Source organism: Dermochelys coriacea, chromosome 4, assembly GCF_009764565.3.
Source record: "Dermochelys coriacea isolate rDerCor1 chromosome 4, rDerCor1.pri.v4, whole genome shotgun sequence".
NCBI classification, from domain to species: Eukaryota; Metazoa; Chordata; order Testudines; family Dermochelyidae; genus Dermochelys; species Dermochelys coriacea.
Window position 1 is genome coordinate 42401544 of NC_050071.1, and position 27728 is coordinate 42429271.

The window sequence follows — 27728 nt, forward strand, 5'->3', positions numbered from 1 at the left end:
AGTAATAGGGGACTTTAACTGCCCAGACACATGTCGGAAACGTAATATGGCAAAATACAAAATTTCCAGTAAGTTCTTGGAATGTACTGGGAACAACTTAATTGTTCCAGAAACTGGAAGATGTAACAGGGAGCCAGTCATTTTAGATTTGATTCTGACTACAGAGAGGAATTGGTAGTGATTCTGAAGGTGGAAGACAATTTGAGCAAAAGTGATCGTGAATTGATAGATTTAGTAATTCCTAAGAAAAAGGAGTGAGAGCAGAATAATAAAGACAACTAACTTCAAAAAAGGAGACTTTAACAAACTCAGAGAGCTAGTAGGTAAGGGTCCCATGGGAAGAAAATCCAATGGAAAAAGGAGTTCAGGAAAGCAGACAATTTCTCAATTAGACAATATTAAAGGCACAACTGCAATTTGTCCTGAAGCAAAGTAAAGAAAGGAATAGTAGTATGAGGCCAATATGGTTCCAGTAGGTGTTCTTTAATGATCTGAAAAATAAAGAGTAATGCTACAAAAAGTGGAAACATGTACAAATTGCTAAGAAAGGGTACAAAAGAATAGCAAAAGCACGTAGGAACAAAATCAGAAAGGCTAAGGCACAAAATGAGTTACCGCTAGCAAGGTACATTAAAGGCAATAAATGTATTAGGAGCAAGAGAAATAAGGAAAGTGTAGGTTCTCTACTTGGTGGGGAAGGAGAGTTAATAACTGATGAAATCAAGAAAAATGATGTGTTTATTGCCTATTTTGCTTCAGTCTTCACTAAAAAGGTGAATGGTGATCACCCTCAACACAATTAATATTAACAACAAGGGGGAACACAAGCCAAAATAGGGAAAAAACAGATAAGTTAAATGTATTCAAGTCAGCAGGGCCTGATGAAATTTATCCTAGGGTACTTAAAGAACTAGCTGAACCAATTTTGGAACTATTAGCAGTCATCGCTGAGAACTCCTAGAGGATGGGTGAGGTTCTAGAAGACTGGAGAAGGGCAAACATAACTTATCTTCAAAAAGAGGAACAAAGAGGATCTGGGGAATTAAAAACTAGTCAGCCAACTTTAATATCTGGAACATAAGTACCTGGAAAATATTAGTCCATACTCAAAGAGTAGTTATCAGTAGTTTACTGTCAGACTGGGAGGGTATCTGTACTGGGGCCCTGCAGGGATCACTTCTAGATCTGGTACTATTGAATATTTTTGTTAATAACTTGGATAATGCAGTAGAAGTATACTTATAAAATTTGCAAATGACCCTAAGATGGGAGGGGTTGCAAACACTTTGGAGAATAGGATTAGAGTTCAAAATCACCTTGACAAACTGGAGAATTGGTCTGAATTCAACAAGATGAAATTCAATAAAAACAAAAGCAAAGTAATTCCTTTAGGAAGGAAAAATCAAATTCAAAACTACAAAATGGGGAATGACTGGTGGTACTGCTGAAAAGGATCTGAGGTTATAATGGATCACAAACTGAATACGAGTCAATGTGATGCAGCTGCAAAAAAGGCTACTGTCATTCTGAGGTGTATTAACAGGGATGTCGTATGTAAGATATGGAGGTAATTGTCCTGCTCTACTCAGCACTGGCAAGGCCTCAGCTGGAGTATTGTGTCCAATTCTAGGCTCCACATTTAAGGAAAGATGGAGAGAGTCCAGAGGAGAGCAACAAAAATGACAAAAGTTTTAGAAACCCTGATCTATTAGGAAAGGTTTAAAAAAAACTGGACATATTTGGCTTTGAGAAAAGACTGAAGTGGGACATAACAGTCTGCAGCTATGTTAAGGGCTTCTGTAAAGAGGACAGGTTTCAGAGTAGCAGCCGTGTTAGTCTGTATTGGCAAAAAAGAAAAAGGAGTATTTGTGGCACCTTAGAGACTGACATTTATTTGAGCATAAGCTTTCGTGAGCTACAGCTCGTTTCATCGGATGCATCCGATGAAGTGAGCTGTAGCTCACAAAAGCTTATGCTCAAATAAATTTGTTAGTCTCTAAGGTGCCACAAGTACTCCTTTTTCTTTTTTATAAAGAGGACAGCAATCAATTGTTCTCCATGTCCTACTGCAGCAAGAGTGATTTAGGTTAGAAATTAGGAAAAACTTTCTAAGTTCTCAACTAGGCTTCCATGGTGGTTGTAGAATCCCCATAATTGGAGGTTTTTAAGAACAGGTTGGATGAACATCTGTTAGGGAGGGTTTACTTGGTCCTGGCCACAATGCAGGAGCTTGGATTTGATGATTTCTTGAGGTCCGTTCTAGCCCTATATTCACTAGAAGCAAGATCTAGTCCAATTCAAAAAACTGTCCAAAACTTCAGATTGCCCACAAGCTCAGGGTTCAGCTGATCGCCATATTTGAGATCGGGAAGGAATTTTCCTCCAGGTCAGATTGGAAGAGGCCTTGAGGGATTTTTGCCTTCCTCTGTAGCATGTGCACGGGTCACTTCCTGGAGGATTCTCTGCACCTTGAAGTCTTTAAACCATGATTTGAGGACTTCAATAGCTCAGACATAGGTGAGAAATTTTTTGCAGGAGTGGGTGGGTGAGATTCTGTGGCCTGCATTGTGCAGGAGGTCAGACTAGATGATCATAATGGTCCCTTCTGACCTCAATATCTATGCATCTGTGAGACTGAAGAGGTTAATTAATAAGCTCGTTGCTTTAGCCAAGCTACAAGGTTTCAGAATATATAAATCTATATGTTTTTCCTAGCTTCAGAATCTGTCTATGTTTCACTGTGAGTAATGTGATTAGGGCAGGAAGAAACTAAATGCATCACAGATAAACAAGAGTCATTACCCTTTTCCTGTTGCAACATTCAAAAACTGTACAGTCACTCTAACAAGTTCTGGGATTCCCCCAGTCTTCTAGAGGCTGAAATTTCCCTTTTTGAATAGAATTGTTTAGTGTAAGAAACTTTTAATCAGCATGCCAGGGAAAAAAGTTTTATTTGACAGAACATTTAGAGGCTATGCATTTCTCTTTTGGAAAATGTTATAAAATACAAAATTAAAAGTTTGTCCAGAATTGCTGTACACACAAATCAAAATAGCGATATTTAGATAGTACATTCAATTTCCTGAACTCTACTCTATAAGTAGTATACTTGCAAAACTGTTTTTTTTTCCCACTTTATACAAAGTTGAACCATGTATTTTAAAAAAAGCTTGCAATGCCATAGGTCACATCTACTGCAATAGAAAAAGTTAACATTGACTTGATAAAAATTAATCGTCTAGTTCATATAGGCTCTATTCAATACATAGGGCCATCCATGGATTTGAGCCCACCTCTATATAAGCTAAGTGTGGCTTAGCTCATATAGAGGAAGATCAGTACAGAGCCCGAAGCCAGAATGATTCTAACAAAACATATCAGCTCTGCATCTGCAAATCAAGAGTTCACATAAACTAACTCTCCCCACTTCCTTAGCTGGGACTAGCTCTCCCCTGCTGGGGCCTTGCAGCTGAAAAGCAACTGCAAGTGTTACACTCCCACTTCTGAACTCCAGTTAGGAGCTGTAATCAAGAGACACAGTTTAGGTTGTATGGCCTCCTTACAACTTTTCATTTGGTTGTCTGACAGTGAATCAAGGATGATAATTCCCTCTGGATTATGTCCTTAGATGACATGTTAAGCCTCGCTGCCATATGCTTGTGTGCAGAAAGGAAACGTTGAGAAGCGCCAGTTAGGCTGAAATTGGCAATACCTGGACATTCTCAAAAATGAGTCCTCCTATAAAATAAAAATTAAAAAGCAGCTCCCATATGCATAGAACCTCTTAATTTGCTAGTTCTTGACATCTGTATAGTATAACAAATTATTTCTCTACTGTCAAGGTATTATCAGATTGTATGAAAGAGTTGTAAAGTTACTCTTGTGCACACAGCCTGGTCTTCAGTGGTGCCTACAGGTGAATTTCACTCCAAGTACTTAAAAGAACAGTAGAAACTCAGTAATGCTTCAGACATCAGTACCCGAGAACAAGACAATGATTATATAGTACAACTTTGATAATCTAAACAAAATGAGAGAAACCAAGTTCAGACAAGCCAGATTTCAGACAGACAATCATTGGATTGTGAAATGAACAACATCTAGAGATAGGAAGGAATTTGGGATAACAGGAGTTGTACTGTACATGGCTATCTGCTACTACAAATACCTGCCACAGGGTCCCAACGCAACCAGCCACAGGAACAATAAAGATGGATATGCAACAGATTTTAGATTCCTTAATGGAAATAAACATGGTAGCCACCAAACCTGAAAGGCTTACAAGAACAAAAATATTGGCCTTGTGCCTTTGTTTCTTTTGGAAGTATAAACTCTGCCTATAATTTAATTTTAATGCATTAGAAATATCAATGAAGTCAACTCTGTTCATCTCAAGGTTTGCTGGAGAATATGTTTATTATCGGCTCTCACGTCTTAAATGAAGGGGCATGGGTGTTTCCAACAATATCCTTTCTCTAAAGTATTAGTCATTGAACTTACATACATTTAAAAACAAAAACAAAAAACTGAGTAATAGTTTGACTAACTACTTCTCAGCTTTCACTCCTGGGATGTCTCATTTCACTAGTTCTTCTGTCACCCACAGTCTTCTAGGCTATATAGACCCTGCATTTTTATCATAAAAAATAAAAAATACTATCCAAAAAAGAAAAGAAACAAAAATACATCCCCTTTTAGGCCTTCTTTATATATTATGAAACATCAAAAAAGGGTGAAAGCTAATATTTTTTTAAAGTCTTTTCCAAGTCATCTTTTAAAACAACCCTAAGTGAAGGCAATAGCAAATATTAATATAGGCTTGTCTTCTTCATGATTCTCAAAAACTCTTGCTCATTTACTTCTCCATCTCCATCTCGGTCAGCTTCATCAATCATTTCCTGTAATGAACATATAAGACTAACAACCAGACTCAATTACAAGACCTTATATTTACTTTAAAGTAGGGCTGTCAAGCGATTAAAAAAAATTAATCGTGATTAATTGCATGATTAAAAAATAATTGCGCGATTAAACAATAGAACATTTAAATATTTTGGATGTTTTCTACATTTTCAAAATGTATTGATTTCAATTACAACCCAGAATACAAAGTGTATAGTGCTCACTTCATATTTATTTTTATTACAAATATTTGCACTGTAAAAAACAAAATAGTATTTTTCAATTCACCAATACAAGTATTGTAGTGCAATCTTTGTCATGAAAGTTGAACTTAATGTAGAATTATGTATAAAAAATAACTGCATTCAAAGATAAAACTATGTAAAACTTTAGAGCCTACAAGTCCACTCATTCCTACTACTTGTTCAGCCCATCACTCAAACAAGTTTGTTTACATTTGCAGGAGATAATGCTGCCTGCTTCTTGTTCACAATGTCACCTGAAAATGAGAACAGGCATGGCACTGTTGCAGCCAGCGTCCCAAGATAGATATTTACATACCAGACGTGCTAAAGATTCATATGTCCCATTATGCTTTATCCACCATTCCAGAGGACACGCGTCCATACTAACGACAGGTTCTGCTCGATAACAATCCAAAGCAATGCGGACTGAAGTGTGTTCGTTTTCATAATCTGAGTCAGATGCCACCAGCAGAAAGTTGATTTTATTTCAGGTTCAGGTTCTGTAGTTTCTGTATCAGAGTGTTGCTCTTTTAAGACTTCTGAAAGCATGCTCCACACTTCATCCCTCTCAGATTTTGGAAGGCACTTCAGATTCTTAAACCTTGGGTTAAGTGCTATAGCTATGTTTAGAAATCCCACATTGGTACCTGCTTTGCATTTTGTCAAATATGCAGCAAAAGTGTTTTTAAAATGAACATGTGCTGAGTCATCTGAGACTACCATAATATGAAATATATTGCAGAATGTGGGTAAAACAGAGCTGGAGACATACAATTCTCCCCCAAGAGTTCGGTCACAAATTTAATTAATGCATTTTTTTTAACGAGCGTCATCAGCACGGAAGCATGTCCTCTGGAATGGTGGTCAAAGCATGAAGGGGCATACGAATGTTAGGCATATCTGGAACGTAAATGCCTTGCAATGCCGGCTATAAACATCCCATGCAAACGCCTGTTCTCACAATGTAATGTGACAATGTAAACAAGAAGTGGGCAGCATTATCTCCTGTAAATGTAAACAAACTTGCTTGTCTTAGCGATTGGCTGAACAAGAAGTAGGACTGAGTGGACTTGTAGGCTCTAAAGTTTTGCATTGATTTGTTTGAGTGCAGTTATGTAACAAAAAAATCTACATTTGTAAGTTGCGTTTTCATGATAAAGAGATTGCACAACAATACTTGTATGAGGTGAACTGAAAAATTTCTTCTTTTATAGTACAAATATTTGTAATAAAAATAATACAAAGTGAGCAATGTATACTTCGTATTCTGGGTTGTAATTGAAATCAATATATTTGAAAATGCTGAAAAATATTGCATTTTGCACTCAACTGTCACCATGTGAATGTCAAGGCTGAACCATTTTATAGGCGTTAAGAGATGAAAGAGGATTTAGGAGTGTGGGAACAGTCTGATGCATTGTTATAGGGGGTTCTTTTTGGAGGGAGGAATGGATGATAGAGGCAGTTTTAAAGATTCACTTAGATGCACTGGGAGGAGAATAGGTTTTGGGGTATTTTACCAAGACAGCTGGTGTGCTCAGAAGTGGCCCCTGGTTGGATACAAAAATGGATAGTAAAGGATGTAGGCTTCCTGAAATTTTTTCCCATTTTAGTGGCAGAGACTATTTGGGAAATGAATTTCGCAAACAAAAGAGTGCATTTCTGGAGTGACAGCATGGTGGTGGTACATGTTAGTAAGCACCAGTCCTCCAGATTGCACAGGGTTATAAGGTTGACTAGAGCATTCGTCCTGCAGTGTTTCAACTTTAACATCTGTTTTTCTTCCAAAGATGTGCCCAGGATTCATAATGGAATGGACAATGCATTGTCTTGATTTCAAGCGGATGGATTTTGGGAGCTGGTACCAGGAGCCAATAAGGAAACCAAACAGATGATGATGGTCCCTTGGGATCTTGACACATGATGGCTCTTGGGGTAGTACACAGATTGGTAGAGACACTAACATTCAGGGCTTATGACAGAAGCTTTAACAATTTTGTGGAATTTCAAGGAGGGACAGTCTCCCTGTGATATGGCCTATTCCAGAGGACCAGATACTTCACTACATGTTTTTTCTGGCAACCCATGGGCAGACATTCTCTACCAGCTCCAGTTGCCTATCAGGCCTTACATTTGCTAGTAAGGCAATGGGTACCCAGATCCTTGTACTAGAATCTTAGTCTAGAGGTTTGTAATGAGATGGTTTTGAGACACAGGCCCTAGGCAGGATCATTGTTGTCCCATCACTGTTCAGATGCTTAGGCATTTGGTGCAAGTTCTCCAGCAAATATGCAAATGTGCATCGGAGGTGGCCTGTTTCAAGGCTGCATTCCTGGTAGCATTTCTTGGAGCTTTTAGAGTCAGTGAACCAGTGACTGGGTTGTTTAATGTAACTAAATTTGTTAGTCTCTAAGGTGCCACAAGTACTCCTTTTCTTTTGACTGGGTTGGTGAGGGATAACTCAGGAAGAGCTTCTGAGTACAGTGATTTACAGTGGGAAGAGGGATCAGAGGATGTTGAAAACAGATCAGGAGAGAGAGGGCAACGTGAGTCTTTCATGCTAAAGGAGGGGGATGAGGTAAGGATTTGTCCGGTAGGTTATTAAGGACTTGCATAGCCTTGAGACAGGTGGGGGAGGAGCCCCTCTTTATGTATGATGATGGAAGATCCCTCACATCCGACCAATTTGTTACCGTTTTAAGAAAATGGCTTATAATGTCCCTTACAAAAGGGATACAGTTATCAGATAAAATGGATTAGAAGGGAATTTTGAGGAAAGTTGGGGAAGTGGGGTTTGGGGAACCTAACATCTAGTACAGCAGGGAGCTAACCCCCGTTTCTTTTCCCCCTTCAACTTTATACGAGATGAGGGCTGCGGGGTCCCAGCAACTGGCTGGCTGGGACTAGGTTGGATGGAGAAGGGCTTGACGGCAGCCTCCGAGATAAGTGGAAACAATTACAAAAATAATGACCTGCACTGTGTGATTTATTGCTCAGATATTTTAGGTGAATAAAGTTGTGGCCTAATTAAAACAAATCTATTGCCTCCTGACTTTCTTTCAGAGTAACCTGACATTGTGCCTGACAGAGCTAAAGGACTGGCCCAAAGTTTATTGGGAAATTATTAGTAAGGTCAGAATTTACCTGCAATTCTTCATCTGTTAAATTCTCTCCTAGCTCCTTGGCAACTCTCTTTAAATTTTTGAAAGAAATCTTTCCTGTCCCATCATCATCAAATAATCTGAAGGCTTTCAAGATTTCTTCTTTTGAATCTTTCTCATTCTAAAATGAAAATCAAGAAAAAATAAAAACCCATTGTCTAAATGTCCTCATTCATTTATCGCATTTGATTTTTCAGACTAAGTAGATTACCATTTTTTGGGTCATCATGGCCAAAAAGTCTTCAAATTCAATGGTGCCACTTCCTTCTTTGTCAATATCTGTGATCATTTTTTTAACTTCTTCTTTCTTTGGCTCAAAGCCTAGTGCACGCATTGCTACCTGTAACAAAGAACAATTCAGTTAACATACATATACAACAAGATGCCACTAGAATTATACCTATAACATTTGCATTAAGAATGTTTCGGTTCTTTTCCTCAAACTGCAACTATAACTTGAAGCATATAAGTCACAAAGAAATTCTTATCTATATTTCTCGTCCTTTTAATTAATAGTAGCATTATACGGTAATGGCATTTTTCTTTTGGAGTTGAGTAGTTTTTTGTGACTGTAACACTCACCGCTCTAACAAAAACAACAAATTTCTTACCTTGAAAATCAATATGCAAATTATTTTACAGATGAACTGGGACTTCAGTGAGAACAGGAGACCTGCAGAGACTTGATCCTACTCCTATTGAACGGTACAGCAAAACTCCCACTAATGTCCCGGTAAGCTACTATTCTACTTATTGATATATAAACAGTTAAAAGGAATCCCCATTCCTAGCTCTAGGGACTTTTGATATTTATTTAAAGAGAAAAAAACCAACAAACCCAGAAATGTAACAACGATTGGGTATTTAAGGTCCTTTAAAATCAGTCAGTGTGACAGTCAGAAAAAATTCCTGCCATTTACAGGCCACAAACAAAATACAAAAACATAACTTTACAAACATGATATTTAGACCGTCATAGACAGAGCAAACATGAAGGTATTTTTAAAATTAAATTTTGTACCTGCAGTCTTTCAGCACCTTAGAACTATGTTTGTGGCTACTCAAAAAAATTATATAGCATCATCAGCGTGCTAGGTGCCTGAAGCAAATTTAATTTAGAAAGATTACATTCAGTTTCAAAAATACTTGGATTGGAGTGGATTTTGGGTATAAACACTCATTCTTTCTGAGGTTTAGGTAAAGGAAATAATTAGAGCTGGTTGGACATTCTGACAGAATGTTTTTCCATCAGAAAATGCCAGTTAACCAAAAGTAAAACATTCTGTGGAAAAGTGTTGCTTCTGATGAAAATTTGTTTTGAAATGAAAACTGAAAAAAAGCATTTCAATAAGGTTGAGATGTACCATTGCAACCTTTTCCAAACATAACATTTCTGATTTTTCCATTTTAAAATTATTTTGTTTCAAAATGTTTTTATCTTATATACCAAAATATAAAAGGAATGTTGAAACTGGAATGAAGCATTTAATGAAATATTTCCATCAACCAAAAATTTGTTTCCTGGATTTCTGATCAAGGAAAACTCGTTTTTCTTTTTCTTTCCATTTCAGAATGGAAGAAGTTTCAGTCATGAAACTCCTCCCAAATTGAAAAATCCAGCTCCCAAACAGCTCTAGAAACCATGATGTATTGAATTATTTTACCTAAGAAACATATTGCAAATTTCTGTTATCTTAGAAGCTGTTAAATTCATTGGTTCTAAAATTAACTTTTACATATCTATATCTATATATCTATATCTATATTAGACCAGCCAGACTGTGCTGACAAGGATTAGTGTTCAAAGTCATGAAGTCAACAGGAGCTGAGAGTAACTCAGCACATCTGAAAATCCAGCCTGAGATTTCTCCAGTTGGGCACCAGGGCTGGATTAATGCAGTGGTGGTAGGGGCTGCAGCCCAGGCCCTCAGGCAAAGGGGGACCCCGCAAAAATAAATCCATAATTATATACAATTCAGTGGTCACCAACCCATCGATCACGATCAACTGATCCTGGAGCCTCTCCCAGTCTACCGCGATCTCCGGGCCGCTAAAAGTCCAGCGGCACAGAGGGCTCAGGCAGGCTGCCTGCCTGCAGGCCGTGGCCCCATGCTGCTCCTGGAAGCGGCCAGCTGCTGGCACGTCTCTGCGGCCCCTGGAGGGTCGGGGAGAGGCACCTCTGCATGCTGTCCCTGCCCACAGCACTGACCCTGCAGCTCCCATTGGCTGGTTCCTGGCCAATAGGAGCTGCCAGGGGGGCACTTGCGGGCAGCGCATAGAGACACGCTGTCCCCTTCCCCCCAAGGGCACGCAGAGATGTGACAACAGCCGGCCACTTCCAGGAGTGGCGTGGGGCCACAGCATGCATGCAGGCAGCCTGCCTGAGCCCTGCTGTGCCGCTGGCCGGGAGCCACCTGTGGTAAGTGCCTCCCTGCCGGAGCCTGCACCTCACACCCCCTCGGGGAACCCCAACCCTCTGCCCCAGGTCAGAATCCCCTCCTGCACCAAACTCTCTCCCAGAGCTCTCACCCTCTCCTGCACTCATCACTCTTCCCCAGCCTGGAGCTCCCTCTTGCACCCAAACTCCTTTCCAGAAAGAAACTAATAACAGCTGTTCTAAGGTAAGAAGTAGGCTATTTTGAATTAATTTAACTATGTTCTAAGTTCTTAAAACATGTTTTAAGACTGAAATGTAACCACAGAACAGCTTTATGTTAATTAAAAGGCAAGTTTAGTATAGCGTTAATAGCCTTGATGCCATAATTGTGATAATTTTGTTTTAAATTAGAGAGACTTGTATACAGGTGCCCCAAAAAATCCAATAGCCCTGGGCCCCAGGAGAGTTAATCCAGCCCTGATGGGCACCCAAGCACTGGTTTACATTTTGTAAAATTTAGCTCTCAGAAAACAAGCCATTTCATATATTATTTGAGACTGACAATGCCAGCTTACAGCTGAGTTTGGACACTGGTGAATAGAGCAGGTCAACAGCTACAACTTTGAAAATAAACAGAGAAAAAGTTACAACCTTCAGTTCTTTTACATCAATGCTTCCAGATCCATCAGTATCAAACAAATCAAAAGCTTCTCTGATCTCCTGCTTTTGTTCTTCAGTTAGTTCTGGTTTCAATCCACTTTTCTTCCGCTGGGAAGCACCCAAACCAGCTTTTCTGTAGTTAGATGCCTTCAATAAATGGATGAAAGACAAAAGTTGGTAAAGACCCATTTCAAAAAAACAAACCAAAAAATACTCTGCAATAGTAGAACAAAGAGCACACCTGTTGCTGCAACTAGTAGATGTTGGCTCAGTTCTGGCCAGCACCCAGAATCCTTTTGCTCAGAGTATCAGGAACCACCCCAAAGAGAAAGTGAGCTTTAGGCAGCATAGGATAAACACATTAGCTAGATGTTTCTGCCAGAATAATCAGCAATTAAATAATTAACATTGTTTACACAAACTGTCATCTTTCAGTGGCAGTGTTAACACACCACTTAGATGACTGAGGATGTTTACATATCTTGACTACTGCTTCAGTCTGTCTGCAGACAGCACGGCATTAATTTAACCTTTAAAACATTAAGAGAAATCTATCTTCACAATCATAATTGCTAGCACTATAAGCTTCAACTCTGAGCATGACTCAAGAGTACCTCAATACTTGTGTTCAGCACAGAAATGGGAGTGCTTATTCTGGGATTATTTGGGGCTCTCCTTTGCCCCTGGTACTCTGATTTAATTGGCACCCTGGGCCACAGAGATCAGAAAATGGTGAGTATAGTGCATAGCTCTAATACACCCCTAAGTCACTGGCAGTCAGAGAGAGGGAAGGGGTCTGGCTATTTAAGAGCCACTTATGCAGGGTGTATTCCCCAAGTCCCTTTTACATTGCCAGAGTAGTGTAAAGGGGACATATTTCAATGGAGAATTGCATTCCTTCCCCCTCCCCCCCTTTATTTATTTTATTTATTTGGAGTACAATTCTGCAACAGGAATGGCAACTTCCACTGCATCTCTGAACACAAGAGGCTTCAGACTGTCTTCAGTCCTGGTTCTTGACTCTGCCTGGGTTCACATGAAGACAGTATTCTTCAAAAGTTCAAACTTTATGGGCGACAAAAGTAAATAAAAAGTTATTAGAAGGGAAGTTTAATTTTCCACTTAGTAGGAAAAGTTTCTTACCTATAGTAAGAAATTAGACTTTTCAGGCCCTGTCCTAACTTTTTGCCAGTAGGAATGCCACTAAGGTAACATTTTTTTTTTAATTCTATTTTGGGTTGGAATTTTATTTTTAACATGACTTGTCCATGCCAGGTTAGCTTAAGAACCCATTACTCCAGCAAATCTCTCTCACTTTTCATTCCATTAACAGGGCTGCTCCAGATTTTTAATATTTAAAAAGCCCTAGGATATCACATTTAAGTAATAGAGGGACTCAGAGGGAGGCTCTCTGATAGAAAAGGAAGGATAAATTGTTATACAGCAGAGACCTAAACCTTCTGTCTTTCAAACTTTCCATACATCTAATTTATCAAATGTACATTGCTTATTGTTCTTTCCACACAGTTAAAATTTTAACACTGCACAAATTCTTCAGTGCAAATATTCCATTTACATTCTTTTCTTGCCCACATAATTGCTATATGTGCTAAGTGACAGTCAGACACCAGAACAGGCTAAATTAATTCAGAGAGTCCATTTACCCATTGTGGGCGGCACTGTGTGTGTGTTCCCTGCATGTTATCACATCCAAAATTCAAACTGCAGATTTGCCACGTTTGGTATTTTATCTCTATTAGACAAAACAGTGACATCACTATGTCACCCTGCAAAAAGGAATTTTTAGCTGTCCTACTGGAATTAAATTTGGGTAGATTTTAGCATCCTGCAATCTAGTCAAAATCAATAATGCCCCATAACATAAAAAACAGACTAGTTTTCCAGGGGCCGAGTGGCAGCTCTTCAAGGTGAGCTCAAGTGTCTTAGCCTCTTGGTGTAGCTCAGAGAAACAACAGAGCTGATTCAGACAGGTGCTTACCAAGGACCCAGGCCAAGGGAAGTGCATAGGGATTGGGATAAGCCACGGGGATAAGCCATCCTAGGGCATTACAAGCAAATACAGGATACCCTGTAAAGTTGCTGATCGGGGGTCTCCCTATACCACCACCACCACCAAAAAGCAGCACCAGACCCAGGCCTTGAATCAGCAACACCAAAGGCCCAGAACCCGGTGAACCTCGCCGCTTTGGGGCGGGACGGGCTGTGCCACGCTGCCCAGGCCCGGGGGTTGTCCGCTTGTCTCCCTGGGGAAGGGTTCCCGGCGCGCTCGGAGGGCGGGGGCAGGTGGGGGCGGATTTATCGCTACCAGGCCAGGCCTGCTAGGGGCGGGGGAGGGGCGCGTGCACACTCACCATCCGACACGTGGCGCTGGGGCTCGCGGGGCGCTCGGTGGGGCTGATGCAAAGCGGCTTCTCCCCCCGGGCTGAGACGGGGCGTCAATTCTTCTGCCACCTGCACGCACCGAGCGCCTCTCCTGGGCCCGGCAGCGCGGCCCGTCCAATGACCAGCGGGAATGCCCCCGAAGCCCCGCCCATACCCGGGGCCAGTCAGGTGCGACGGGCATTGTGAGGTCACACCGAACGCCACGTTGCCCGTTGGCTTGGAGACACACTACAAACGCAGGCGTCGTTGTCTCGGCAACAAGTCCCTGTTTTAGCGGCTCCCGGGAGCTCAGGCGCCTGCGCGGAACGACGGAAATCCCGCGCTGCGTCTGCGGCGCGTCTGGACCCGGAGTGAGCCTTCCCCGCGGGCGGCCCGGGGCCTCCCCTGCGCGCGTGGGAGAGCGGGAGCGGGAGCGGGGCTGGCGGCGGAGAGCGGTCAGTAGTGCGGGCCGGGCGCTGCTCTGGCCCCCGGCGGGGCGAGGTTCGGCGGGTGGCTGTCCCTGCCTCTGTGGAACCGGGCCTTCAGCGGCTGTGGCGAGTGGGTTTTGTCCATTTCCCAGCTGGGGTAACAGCAACCCAGCCGGGGGTAGCGCTAGCAACTCCCGCGGGAATCCGCGTGCTGCAGCCCTCTCTCTGCACTGCGGGGGGCGTGGCTGGCGGGGTGCATGCACGGTGGGGCCAGCGCCTGGGAAGGGTAGGGTGCGCTGAGGGAGCTGAGACACCTGAGCAGTGGTGCAGAGGGGCTGGTCTAGGAGGAGGCATTCCTGGGAGAAGAAAAGGAGGACTTGTGGCACCTTACAGACTAACAAATTTATTTGAGCCTAAGCTTTCGTGAGCTACAGCTGCTTATGCTCAAATAAATTTGTTAGTCGCTAAGGTGCCACAAGTCCTCCTTTTCTTTTTGCGGATACAGACTAACACGGCTGCTACTCTGATTCCTGGGAGAGAAACTGTCTGGGGGGCTATGTAGTTTCTTCATTGAGACTTGAGTACAATACAGTAACTCCTTGCTTAACATTGTAGTTATGTTCCTGAAAAATCCAACTTCAAGCAAAACGATGTTAAACGAATCCAGTTTCCCTATAAGAATTAATATACATGTGGGGGTTAGGTTCCAGGGAAATTTTCTTTCTCAATCTCTCTCTCTCTCTCTCTCCGTATATATACACACACACACAGGGTATACGTTTTAAACAAACAATTTAATACTACACACAGCAATGCTGATTGTGAAGCTTGGTTGTGGTGGAGGAGGGTGGGATATTTTCCAGGGAATGCCTTACTGCTAAATGATGAACTAGGAATCAGCTGAGTCCTCAAGGGTTAACATGTTGTTAATATAGCCTCATCCTCTACAAGGCAGCACAAATGGAGTGAGGGGAGACGGCATGGGAGACGGAGACACACACCATGTGAGAGAGATGTGTATTGCCTCTTTAAGTATGCTAACCCCACTCTAAGTACATTGCCTTTTTAACAGGTTTCAGAGTAGCAGCCGTGTTGGTCTGTATCCGCAAAAAGAAAAGGAGTACTTGTGGCACCTTAGAGACTAACCAATGTATTTGAGCATAAGCTTTCATGCGTGCATCCGATGAAGTGAGCTGTAGCTCACGAAAGCTTATGCTCAAATAAACTTGTTAGTCTCTAAGGTGCTACAAGTACTCCCTTTCTTATTGTCTTTTTAAGTAGATCAGCAAGTTGAGACAGCAGCTGCTGCTAGCAAGCTCCCTCTGTCCTGAACCCTGTCATGTTCCCTCCCTCCCCACCGCTCTACATGGAGAAGGGGTAAGTGGGGTACAGGAACAGGGCAGAGTGGGACACCGTGACAGCCCCCCTCATTTCTCTTCCCTCCCCCCCAAGCAAGTAGAAGGCTCCTGGGAGCAGCTCCAAGGCAGAGGGCAGGAGCAGCACATGGCAGTGGGGGGGGGAGGGACAGCTGAACTGCCAGCAATTGATAGCACAGGGAACTTAGGGGAGCAGGGAGTTGATGTGGGGCTGCCAGTCCACCCTGGTTCCAAGCCCCCACCAGCTAGCTGCTACGGGCTGCTCTTTCTGCAAGCAGTGCACAGAGCAGGCGGCTGCCAAACAAGGTTATAAGGGAGCATTGCACAACTTTAAATGATAGTGTTCTCTAATTGATCAGCAATGAAACAATGTTAACTGGGATGACTTTAAGTGGGGAGCTATTGTACTTGTACTTAGTTATGTACTAGTTATTGTAGTTATTTAAGTGAGGAGATAGGCCATGCGCTTGGAAAGACTACATTGGGGGAGGCTCTGCTGATGAGCAAAGTCTGTTGTAGTGCCTAATCACCTTCAGCCAATTTGCTCCTTCACTGTCTTTCATTTTTTAAAACTGATACAATGTACACAGTTGTTTCCCTGTATGTTTAACAGAGCTGCAGATTCTTCTTTAGGGAAAAGGAATGCAGGCTTCTGAGACTCCGTCACTGGCCACAACAATTTATGAGAGGCTGTCACACGCCCTGCAGATTGAACTTGTGAAGAATACCTTCCTTACCTGCAAACAGGCAGAGTCAGGAATGCAGCTCTCAAGGCAGTCTGATGTTTATGCACCTAGTCAGGGCACACTGTGTTCTGAGATAGGGTGACCAGATGTCCTGCTATTACTGGGACCATCCCACTATTAGGGGTTTTATATGGGCAACTATATGTTGTCTCCCCTGCACCCCAAAACAGTGTCCTGATTTTTCACACTTGCTGTCTAGTCACCCTAGTTCTGAGATGCTGTGGAATTTACCACCCCTGTTGCAAAATTGTATTTCAGATTCTAGGCATTCATTTAAAATAAAAAGAAGAGGGGGCAATTCTCCATTGAGCTATGTGTCCCCTTTATGCCACTCTGGCAATGTTTAAAGGAGTTAGAGAATATATGCCTTGCATAAGTGGCTCCTGCACAGATAGCCTCTCTTCTCTGCAGCTGCTGGTAGCTTAGGGATGTAGTAGGGTAGGTCTACACAATTGCTGGGAGCGTGCTTCCCAGAACGGCTAGATAGATCTATGCTAACTCTGCCCAAACAAGATGCTAAAAATAGCAGGGTGGCTGTGGTGGCATGGGTGGTATCTTGGGCTAGCCACCCAAGTACATAGCTGCCCAGCTCCCCAAGTATGTATTAGAGTGAAAAAGGAATGCAGTCTTTTAAGACTCAGGCTTGGTCTACACTGCCAGCTTATGACTATATAATAACTACATAGTTGAGCAACGCAATTATACCAACCTAATTCCAAGTGTAGACTGTGTTATGGGAGGTCGAGTACTCACACTGACCGGAGCATTTCTTCAGTCAGTGTAGGCAGCATCTCCCCTAAGCACTGCAGAAGCACTAGTACAGCTGTGCCACTGCAGTACAGTAAGTGTAGACGAGCCCCCTGTCTCTATCCAGAAAATTTTTTGAGAGACTATCAGTCTCCAAATAGCAATATGCTTGAGGTAGATGGGATAAGGAATTGCTGTTACTCTGCATGGCTCATAGTAAACTAAAACATTTTTCAGCTACCTGTTTTCCAGTAACTATGCTGCTGCACCAGGGCTAGCAATGGGGGGTGTGGGTGGGTATGTGCACTTATGCACAGATAATTCAGCAGTTTTTACTATCACTTTGTGATAATATACTAAGAGCTGGCAAATTGATTCAAAATGTTATAGTGAAGACCCTTAAAGATTAAGATGCTACTGGGGAAAGCAAGTAATACAAACATACAGTCTCTCTCTCTCTACTTCAGACTGTAAAAATAAACTGCACATTTTAGGCCAAAAAAGATGATGCAGTGAAACATACTCTTTCTCTAGAAAAGAGTTTTATTCTGCTCAGCTGTTTACAGAGGATAGGTTTTCCGGTGGAGTTGGTCCTGTAAGTCAGCGTGCAGGTTGGGTTGGTAGAAACTCATTAAGGCAGTCAAAGGGTCTGAGGCTAGTTAAAACATCACACCTACTAGGTGACATAGGTATGCCGGAAGAACCCCCAGTGTAGATGCAGATGTGCTAACAGAAGAGTGCTTCTGTCAGTGTAGCTGATGTCACTCGGAGTTGGCTTTCTGTTGGCATATACTGGGGGTTCTCAAACTGGGGGTCAGGACCCCTCTGGGGGTCATGAGGTTATTACATGGGGGGGTCATGAGCTGTCAGCCTCCACCCCAAATCCCGCTTTACCGCCAGCATTTCTAATGGTGTTAAATATATAAAAAGTGTTTTTAACTTTTAAGCGGGGGTCGCACTCAGAGGTGTGCTATGTGAAAGGAGTCACTACTACAAAAGTTTGAGAACCACAGGCATAAGCTGTGTCTATACTATAGTTCTTTGCCAGCATAGCTATACCAACATAGCTATGCTGACAAAGCATTTTCAGTGTAGACAAGGCCTTTCTTTATCTTACAGGGTCTTCTTCCTCCTCTTCTTCACTCTTCCCTGGCTTTTCTGATGTAGGTAACTTGAAAATATAACCCCCAACTAACTTTTTGGTTTTGCTTTTGTTTTTTGGATGGGTGGAGAAAGAAGTATGAAATGACAAAATTCTAAATGCAATGTCTTGTACTACATGTTGATTTCCTGTGTTACAGTCACTTGTATGTTATGGTTATTACCAATATACATGTACGCATGATGGAAAAGAAAAAAGTTACAAGCTTTTACAGCTTAAAAATTCAAATCACTGGATCTTTTACATAAAATGTCTCAAGCAAAAGATACCCAAATTGCTTTATGAACTGATATACAAGTTATACATAGCACTGTAGGGATTACTTCACATCTCTAGTATATCCCGTAGGCTGAACTGAAGCATCTATTTTACAGCAGCAATCCAGATTTAGGACAGGAAGTGAGGATTACCTTTTTCAGTTGAAATATCAGGGGAAACTTTAGGTGAACAGCCTGTAATTGACAGTGTTGGAATTGACCGTAGTGCTGGTGTGAATGCCTCTGTTTTACAGAAGGTGCCACAGTATCTTTTATCACAAATCACAGGGCTATGGTTTTTCATCTCATCTGATAGACAGCACCATAGTGCCTCTTAACCCCCATGCAGAAGCACGGGTTCAGTACTAATTCACAGCTTCCTCAACAGGTAGAAAACTTGATGGGACTGCTGGTTATTGGATCGGTCCCAGTAGAAACAGAGAGAAGAACACTCCTGGAGGGGCGGGGGAGTTGTAGGGGTGGCCCTTCCCCCTCTAGAGGCTTTATTTACTCATTGGCCAACTAGAGAGGAAGGAGCTGATTGGTTTATTGTTTTCTCCTTTCATAGTTTAAACCCTAGCTTTGCCCATATAGAGCCTCTTTTTGCTCAGCAGCTCCACCCTGTTACCTGTAAGTATATTTTCACAGCTGTGTCTTGCAGATGCTGCAGGTCTGACCAGTTGCCTGTCTGGGGATCAGGAAGGGGTTTTTCTTCTATTGGGGCCAAATTCTCATGGTTCTGATAGGGTTTTTTTTCCTTCCTCTCAGCATCCTGTAGGTGCACTTAGGTTAAATAGGATTGGAGCTAGGTCTACACTAAAATATTGCTCAGGTGTAAAAAAGCCAACCTAACCCCAGATGTAGTCAGTGCTAGGTTACTCAACGGGTAGTGATCAATGGCTCCATGTCTAGTTGGCAGCCGGTGTCAAGTGGAGTGCCCCAGGGGTCGGTCCTGGGGCCCGTTTTGTTCAATATCTTCATAAATGATCTGGAGGATGGTGTGGATTGCACTCTCAGCAAATTTGCGGATGATACTAAACTGGGAGGAGTGGTAGATACGCTGGAGGGGAGGGATAGGATACAGAAGGACCTAGACAAATTGGAAGATTGGGCCAAAAGAAATCTAATGAGGTTCAATAAGGATAAGTGCAGGGTCCTGCACTTAGGATGGAAGAATCCAATGCACCGCTACAGACTAGGGACCGAATGGCTCGGCAGCAGTTCTGCGGAAAAGGACCTAGGGGTGACAGTGGACGAGAAGCTGGATATGAGTCAGCAGTGTGCCCTTGTTGCCAAGAAGGCCAATGGCATTTTGGGATGTATAAGTAGGGGCATAGCGAGCAGATCGAGGGACGTGATCGTTCCCCTCTATTCGACACTGGTGAGGCCTCATCTGGAGTACTGTGTCCAGTTTTGGGCCCCACACTACAAGAAGGATGTGGATAAATTGGAAAGAGTACAGCGAAGGGCAACAAAAATGATTAGGGGTCTAGAGCACATGACTTACGAGGAGAGGCTGAGGGAGCTGGGATTGTTTAGTCTGCAGAAGAGAAGAATGAGGGGGGATTTGATAGCTGCTTTCAACTACCTGAAAGGGGGTTTCAAAGAGGATGGCTCTAGACTGTTCTCAATGGTAGCAGATGACAGAACGAGGAGTAATGGTCTCAAGTTGCAATGGGGGAGGTTTAGATTGGATATTAGGAAAAACTTTTTCACTAAGAGGGTGGTGAAACACTGGAATGCGTTACCTAGGGAGGTGGTAGAATCTCCTTCCTTAGAGGTTTTTAAGGTCAGGCTTGACAAAGCCCTGGCTAGGATGATTTAACTGGGACTTGGTCCTGCTTTGAGCAGGGGGTTGGACTAGATGACCTTCTGGGGTCCCTTCCAACCCTGATATTCTATGATTCTATGATTCTAATGGAAGAATTCTTCCATCAACCTAGCTACTGCCTCTCAGGGAGGTGGATTAACTACAGTGACAGGAGAACCCCTCCCTTCACTATAGTGAGCATTTATTGCTGAAGTGCTGCAGCAGTTAAGTGTGGACGTAGTCTTGGTTGTTGATAGGGATGTTAGTTTGTTGCACCTTGCAGCCACTTTCCAGTGCATTTAAAAGGCTAAAATTAACAATTCCCAGAAGTAGAAGACCTTATGGCCTTCACGGGCTGACATCTCCCACCATTTAGTAATGTCTGTCCCCCCTCATGGGTCTTGGGGCTACTGATAGGATTCAGAAGAGTGAGCTGAATCCAAGGGATAAGTTGAGAGGCTCTGCTCTAAGTTATTGGTTCATATGTGAGGAGCCTTGTATCTTCTGCACTGAAACCATTTAAAATGAGGGTATGGGTGACAGGACAGCAAGTGCTCCACAAGTTTAATGAAGTTTCAGTCTGCTGGTTAAAATTCATCCTTGTGTCTGTCTTCATTCGCCACTGTGTCTGGATAAATAAAGAAATAATTGTGAAACTGGCAAAATTGTTAAGGATTCCACTAATGAAAAAGGAGGATTGTTTGTGAAAAATACTGATATATAGCTTGACAAGCTTAGATTATTACCATAAGAGGCTGCCAAGAAAAGTTCTTTTTTGGGTGCACGTTCTCCTTCCCATCTCTTTTCAGTACAGTTTCAGAAGTTAATATGAGTTGCTTATTTAAAATCCTACTTTAAAAATAATCACAATAATTATAGACATGTGGAATAAAATTATTCTGAGTCTGTGATTCTCTTGGAACTGACTTAAGTTTTACTGACTTTGTCTTACTAAGTAAATTAAAAGAAAGTTCTGTGTTCAATTCAAACTTCAATGGGTTTCTTTAAGCCTTAGTTCAGGCCTACAAAGACATTGCATGGAACAAATGTATAATAAATGAACCTGTAAAAATGTTGGTGTCTTACATGCAGGACTTGAAAAATTTTACTAGGCAGCCTTGTTAATAGAATGGAAGGGGGACAGGGGATGTCGTGAAAAGGGACAAGGATGAATAAATGGTAAAGGCAAAGTTATGTGGGGACAAGAAGCTTGATCTTGACTGTGGGACAGGAAAGTAAGTCATTGGAGCAATTCAAAGACAGGGCGAGACGGTCAGAACAACAAACAAGGCAGATGATTTTAGCAGTGGCATTTTATATAGTCTGGAGAGGGGATTATGTGGGTGTCAGAGAGGCCAAAGAGTAGAAGGTAATAGATTAGGATAGCAGGGACAAGAACGAATTTTAGCTAGAGGGTCAGTGGGAAAAGTTTGGATCTTGGGGCATGTCTACATAGGGACACTCAGAAAAGTTCAGATAAATTAACTAAACTTGTGACTTAAAATTGCATTAGTTTAAGCTTAGTAAACCCCTGTGAGGATGCTCTTGGTCAGAAGTAAAGTGGCCTTCGTTTGTTTTGGTTTAATTCACTGTGAATTAACTTGCCTGAGTGTTCAGTGTAGACATGCCCTTAGAAATAGTGTGATGGGAGAAGCAGTATAATTTGTACATGGCCTGAACGTTTGGGGCAAGAAAGAAGGAGGAGTCAAAGATGACTACCAGTTTATGGGCCTGAGTGATAAGACTGGAAGGGACTTCAAGAGGTCATCTAGTCCAGTGCCCGGTTTCAACACTGAAAGAGGCTGTGGAGTGGAGAGGTTATATAGGGAAAGAGAAGGCATTCAGTTTTGACACATTAAAGAAAGTGGTTTAAAATTAAGTTCATTTCTCTGAGCAGTGCCATTGAAGTCCAAGCTGGAAAATCTTTGTATTTTATTCATGAGGCATAAAAAAGTGTGACTTTAGACCATTTTTTCATGACTATGTTAGGAGAGCCTGCCACTGAGTGGGAATGAAATATCTTCATGGGCAATATGGTAGTTGGTCCCTTTCCAGCTCAGTTTGAAGTCAGTGGTATCACTAAGGGTAGTAAAACCTATGCCTACTAGTGTTTGCAGACAAGATACGTTTCCAGCCCTAACAACATGCATTCTGAATCAGACAAACAAATGCAAGATTTGACATAAGAAAAGAACTCCGGAAGAGGAATGGTTTGGGTATGGTCCTAAGGAGTGGTGGTCTTTTTTATTATTAAATCTGATCTGCTTTATTAAATCAAATATATTTGATTTATGGGGTAAAATTAAAATACCTTTTAATTTTTGGGAAAAATCTTCTGTAATGTCATAGCAGTGCAACATTTCAATAACTGCATGCGTCAGACATGAACAACATCTTATAATACAATACATGCAGTGTAAAGTTACTTCACCCAATCTGTATTCAGTTAATTTTTGTTAATTATATACTGTGTACTGTTAATTTTTTGTCAAGAATGAAGTCTAGTGCAATAAAGACAGAAGCAATAAACTTGTATTTTGTTTCCAGATATTGACAGCTGATCATGGCTTTCAGAAATGTGAACAGAAGACGTCACATTGGACTTCAGCAGCTTTCATCTTTAGCATCAATAGGAAGAACACTTTTAGGGCCAGTAAAATCATATAAATTTATTATAGATGTAAGCACCAGTGAGAGTGTTTTGACTTGTTCTGCAGTTAGACTTCTTGAAAGTTTGGATTTAACTAGTGCAGTGGGACAGCTTCTTAATGAAACAATTCAGGCACAGAACAAAGAATATAAAACTGGGATGACTACCCTGTTGTTTCTTGTTGGTGCATGGAGCAGTGCTGTACTTGAATGCCTTCAGCAGAATGTTCCTTTTTCACTAATAGTATCTGTGATGTCTGAAGGATTGAACTCCTGCAGTGAAAAAGTCCAGTGTCTTCAGCTATCAGTACATGATTTATATAAAGGGCCTGATTCTGTTCCCATTCACTTCAGTTCTAGCAGTCTGGGGCCCCAGATTATTGAAAATAAAATTCCTGGTGTTGGATCTAACAGTTTTTTAAATCCTCTTGTGCAATTTCTTAAAGAGGTTCCTGTATCTAAAGAAGAAAGTATTCCAGAAGGCCTTCATTCTCATCAAGCAGGCCCTTGCGATCCTCATAACAGATGTTTGAATTCACACCTAAGCGCTACAGACTATATAACACCCTTATTGGATGAACCAGTGGGCAATAAAACTATGCCTGTAGTTCCTAGAAGCAGTTTGTTTGCATCCAGCTGTAACAAAAGAACAAGATTAACTCATAGTAGATACTTTAACGTTCCAGGAAAAAGCCATTGTTCACTCCAAGTAGAAAATTTTGGGGGTCCTTCTGCTGGGCCTGCAGCATGTCCTTATGAATTTAATGATTTTGGACAATTGGCAATGGCTCTTAGCCATGGGAATCAGTCTAGCATGAAATTGGTACAGGATATTGTCAGATGCCAGCAACAAGTAGCTGATCACACAGGTTCTTCTCAATTTAATGTTGCAGAAGTTGTGACGTGCTGTTTACCAGGATTGTCTGAACATTATTCTTGTGTGTGTCCAGGGTATATCACTTTAGTATCACCAGAGAAAGTCACTGTTACCAAGCAACTTCAGGATAGACCGCTTCAGATTCTTCTTGTAGATGGTGATCTAACGGAAAAGTATCGTCACCTGGGATTTAATAGACCATCAAATGTCAGAATAATATCGGAAAATGTAGGTTTGCAAGAAAGTAGCTCAGAAAGTTTATGGATAAACTGTGCGTTAGATATTTTAATACAAGCAAAAGTAAATTTAGTTTTGGTAAAAGGAAATGTGTGTGAAAGTTTAATGGAAAGATGCATCCTGAATAACATATTGATGATCAATCCAGTAACTCACAATGTGCTACATGCTTTTGGGAAGGGTACAGGAGTGCAGCTGGTGACATACCTTTCCCAGGTAAATAGTCATTGCGTGGGTAGTGGTGTCTGGGTGGATTTCTGGAGAACTGGTGACTTGAGCACAATGGAATTGGATAACAAAGTGCCAATCAGTATCAAAGCTGAAGGAATTCATCTGGTAACAGCTGTGCTTAGTAGCACAGTAACTGCAAAGATGCAAGTCACTGAAGATCATTTCTGGACTTGTGCTTATCGCCTGCATCATGCTCTAACTGACCAGAAAGTTTTTCCTGGAGGTGGTGCTGTTGAACTGTTGTGCCTCAGTCATCTTAAAAAGCTTGAAGAACAATCTTTAAAGCAAGCAGATAAAAAACTTGCAGAAGATTTGTACATGTCATCTTGTTGGCTGACAAAATCATTCACACAGTATAAACCAGTTGTGCTTAAAGCCCTGGCAAGTGGTTGGCATCAGTACCTTTCAAGAGTCATGTGTAACACTGCTCATTATGCATCAGAGTTTGAAGCAAGCACTTCCATCGAGCATCATCTCAAAAAAGCAGCAGACTATGGTTCTCCTTCAGCATATATTCTGAAAGAGTTCAATAAAGGAGAAAAAGTCATGGTGGATTTTGGTCTTTCAACTAAACCTGTGGAGGCTGTAAAGATATATGACAATATTACACCCAAGGTGGAAGCATGGCGCAGAGCTCTAGACTTGGTGCTATTAGTGCTTCAAACAGATGCTGAAATTATCACAGGTCCTAAGAGAAATCAGTTATTAAATTCACATGTATCTAGTGAGTTCATATATTTATAGGACTTGGTAGGCTTATGTATGACTCTAACGCGGTGGGTGGAAAATTTGCAGGTACACAGAAATGTTTATGCAGCTATAAAGCAAACTTTTTAGGAGTTATGCCAATGATATTTACAAATAAAATTCAGCACATGGATGTAGAGACAAACTAGATAGTGCTGCAGCTTTTAATTTCTAGAAATGGAGTTTGCATCTGGGTATCCACCCAATCTACACTGTGACGAGGTCAAACTGATGCATGAGAGAAGTATGAAGCTACTAGGTGGAGTGGGATACTAATGGAAATGAGCTCACTGTCTCTAAGCAACAATACTGCCTGTTTGTTTCCATGCTCTCTCCATTAACCGCTTCCCCACCTCTTATACTACATAGCGTAGGAAGCAAAAAATACAGCTCCAGACTCCTCAGATGGAGAGAAAAGGCTGAAATTTGGTCTGGGTTTCTGGCGTGTTTGTGCTTTGCAAAACAATGGGTCGGGGTGGGGAAGCTGAGGGCTTCATCTACAGATTTCCCTTTACTCCAGAGTCAGTTCTTGTCTTTATTCATCTGCTACTAAAGAGGAATAGCACCCTCCTGTCTCAACTGCTGTTTTTGTGGGTGTTCTGTAATTTTAAGACAATTTTGCTTTGTCTGTCTACCCTCTAACTACCTTTTGATGGGGGTGGACCCACTAAATTCTTGTTTCTTCTCCATGACTGAACTCACTGACATAGTTGTCACCTCAGGAGCATTCTCCTAAATTGGTGATTTTCAGCCTGTGTTCCATGGAGCCTGGGGCCTATGCCTAAGATTTCCAAAGGGGTCCACACCTCCATCTGAAATTTGTTAAGGGTTTTTCCAGGAATGAAAAAAGGTTGAAAACCACTGTCCTTAATCAACAAACTCTCTTTAAAGGCAATCTACAAGGTTGGGGGAAACAGTATGCGCTCCTCCTTTCTATCCTTTGTCTTACAGTGTATAAAGAGGGCCTGGAAGATTTTTTCAATTCTTATTCCTAGTGGTCTTTTTTTTTTTTTTCCACATAAGGAACTTCAGGTCTTGTCTGCCCTATTCCTGGAAGAGTTTAGATCACTCAAAAACTAGTGAGATTGACATCACAACTAACAAATGTTTTTTGCCTTTTTTGGTGACCACCCTTTCCCCAAATGCCTGATGCCGTGGAGAGGGATGATTCAACACTTCACCCCTTTAGCTAAGGACTGAGACGGCTCCTTCTCTGTTTCTCTGGATTTTTATGAAGAGCTCAACCAAAAACAGGGAAGAGAAGTCTTTATGCACAAAGTACAATGAGGAAAACTCCACATTTGTGCCTCCTATGTGGATGAGGAAATGGGCACTCTTTCTTTGCAGGTCCCATTCCAAGTGCTTCAGAGACTAGCTATTGTCAGTTGTGGGGAAATCTGCTCTTTGTTTGGAAATCTGGGAAGGTAAGAAGTATTAAGCATACTTCACTGAATATTATTCCATGTAGTGAATACCCAGGATCAGCTCCTCAGCTGGCCTGAATCAATGTTGTGATGTTAACTTCAGTAGGTTCATGCCGGCAGAGGATCAGGCAGCAGACTTGCTACCAAGAAGTGCTCAGGTGACCAGATAAGACATTATACAATTATGTTAGAGGGGTAACTACTGCCTTGGAGGAGGGAGCTTCCTATGCCTCTATTTAGAGAAGGTGCTGAGAGGTCCTCCTAGAAGAAATATCAGTCATGGAGGTATCTGTAGCCAGAATAGCTGTGTTAAAAGTGGAATCACAAGTGTTATTAGTTAAGATTGAGGTACACTGGAAAGAGCTGACTGAGAAAGTTCGAACTGTGCCTGGCTCAAGCCATTGCCATTACCTTCCTTTTCCTAAGCATTAAAATTCACTTAAATTTGTAGGAAAAATAAGAAATGTTTTGTCTCTGGCGAAAAGGGAGAATAGCTTTCATATTATATCATATTACCCCCCAGAAGGTTATATTTATATAACAGGCAGGGGGTTGGACTAGATGACCTTCTGGGGTCCCTTCCAACCCTGATATTCTATGATTCTATGATTCTATGATTTCCATCTTTTACTAAACAGAAACCTGCCTAGGGCCTATATTATAGTCTTGGGCATGACAACTTACCTCTATGCCTCATTTTCCACATTTTAAAAGGAGGATGATAGTATATACCAGTGGTGGGCAACCTGTGGCCCATCAGGGTAATGTGATTGCGGACCGTGAGACATTTTGTTGACATTGACTATATGCAGGCACTGCACCTGCAGCTCCCAGCCATGGTTCTCTGTTCCCGGCCAATGGGAGCTGTGGGAAGCGGCGCTTGCAGGTGAAGGGGCCAGAGGGATATGCTGGCCGCCACTTCCCACAACTCCTATTGGCCAGAACAGAACTGTGGTGTGCCTGTGGACAGTCAACGTCAGCAAAATGTCTCGTGCCCGCAATCAGAGTACCCTGATGGGCCACAGGTTGCCTATCACTGCTATAGACCTTATTTATAAAGTGCTTAGAGAGCTACTGATGAAATATAGCAAAAGACAAATATTTAGATTTACACATCCTTTATAACCCTTTTTGTTTTTGTATCAATTACTTTGTAAAAGTACATTACCAGTGATTCATGATCAGTGTAATATTATAAAAAAACTATTTGAAAATATCATCTATATTTTGAACCTGTACTGACATACAGTATAATGCATCCGATGAAGTGAGCTGTAGCTCACGAAAGCTTATGCTCTAATAAATTTGTT

General features: G+C 41.8%; 2 protein-coding genes across 6 annotated transcripts; one reads left to right on the forward strand and one right to left on the reverse strand.

Annotated features, from left to right (window-relative positions):
* Window positions 1–2934: 2934 nt before the first annotated feature.
* Window positions 2935–13947, reverse strand: LOC119854426 (caltractin). 2 transcript variants are annotated; one of them, XM_043513107.1, is made up of 6 exons: window positions 13718–13897; window positions 12286–12410; window positions 11337–11492; window positions 8520–8648; window positions 8292–8429; window positions 2935–4898 (listed from the first exon to the last, which is right to left on the reverse strand). In XM_043513107.1, exons 4-6 carry the CDS (start codon window positions 8640–8642, stop codon window positions 4809–4811), a joined length of 351 nt encoding a protein of 116 aa, XP_043369042.1. In that variant the 5' UTR covers window positions 8643–8648; window positions 11337–11492; window positions 12286–12410; window positions 13718–13897; the 3' UTR covers window positions 2935–4808. The 2 variants fall into 2 exon arrangements, with proteins under 2 accessions (XP_043369042.1, XP_038254725.1); XM_038398797.2 differs by lacking the exon at window positions 12286–12410 and having other exon boundaries at window positions 13718–13947.
* Window positions 13948–13959: 12 nt separating this feature from the next.
* On the forward strand, window positions 13960–27344 carry BBS12 (Bardet-Biedl syndrome 12). 4 transcript variants are annotated; one of them, XM_038398792.2, is made up of 2 exons: window positions 13960–14098; window positions 22801–27344. In XM_038398792.2, the coding sequence occupies exon 2, from the start codon at window positions 22817–22819 to the stop codon at window positions 24989–24991; it is 2175 nt and encodes a 724-aa protein (XP_038254720.1). In that variant the 5' UTR covers window positions 13960–14098; window positions 22801–22816; the 3' UTR covers window positions 24992–27344. The 4 variants fall into 4 exon arrangements, with proteins under 4 accessions (XP_038254720.1, XP_043369041.1, XP_038254719.1 ...); XM_043513106.1 differs by having other exon boundaries at window positions 13993–14182; window positions 22811–27344; XM_038398791.2 differs by having other exon boundaries at window positions 14055–14182.
* The last annotated feature ends 384 nt before the right edge of the window (window positions 27345–27728 follow it).

Coding starts and splice junctions, on each gene's coding strand:
- BBS12 (XM_038398792.2), top strand. CDS start 22,817: ATGGCTTTCAGAAATGTGAACAGAAGACGTCACATTGGACTTCAGCAG.
- LOC119854426 (XM_038398797.2), bottom strand. Junction 8,430..8,519: donor CCATGATGACCCAAAAAATG/GTAATCTACTTA, acceptor TTTTCATTTTAG/AATGAGAAAGATTCAAAAGA. Junction 4,899..8,291: donor TAACAGATGAAGAATTGCAG/GTAAATTCTGAC, acceptor TGTTCATTACAG/GAAATGATTGATGAAGCTGA.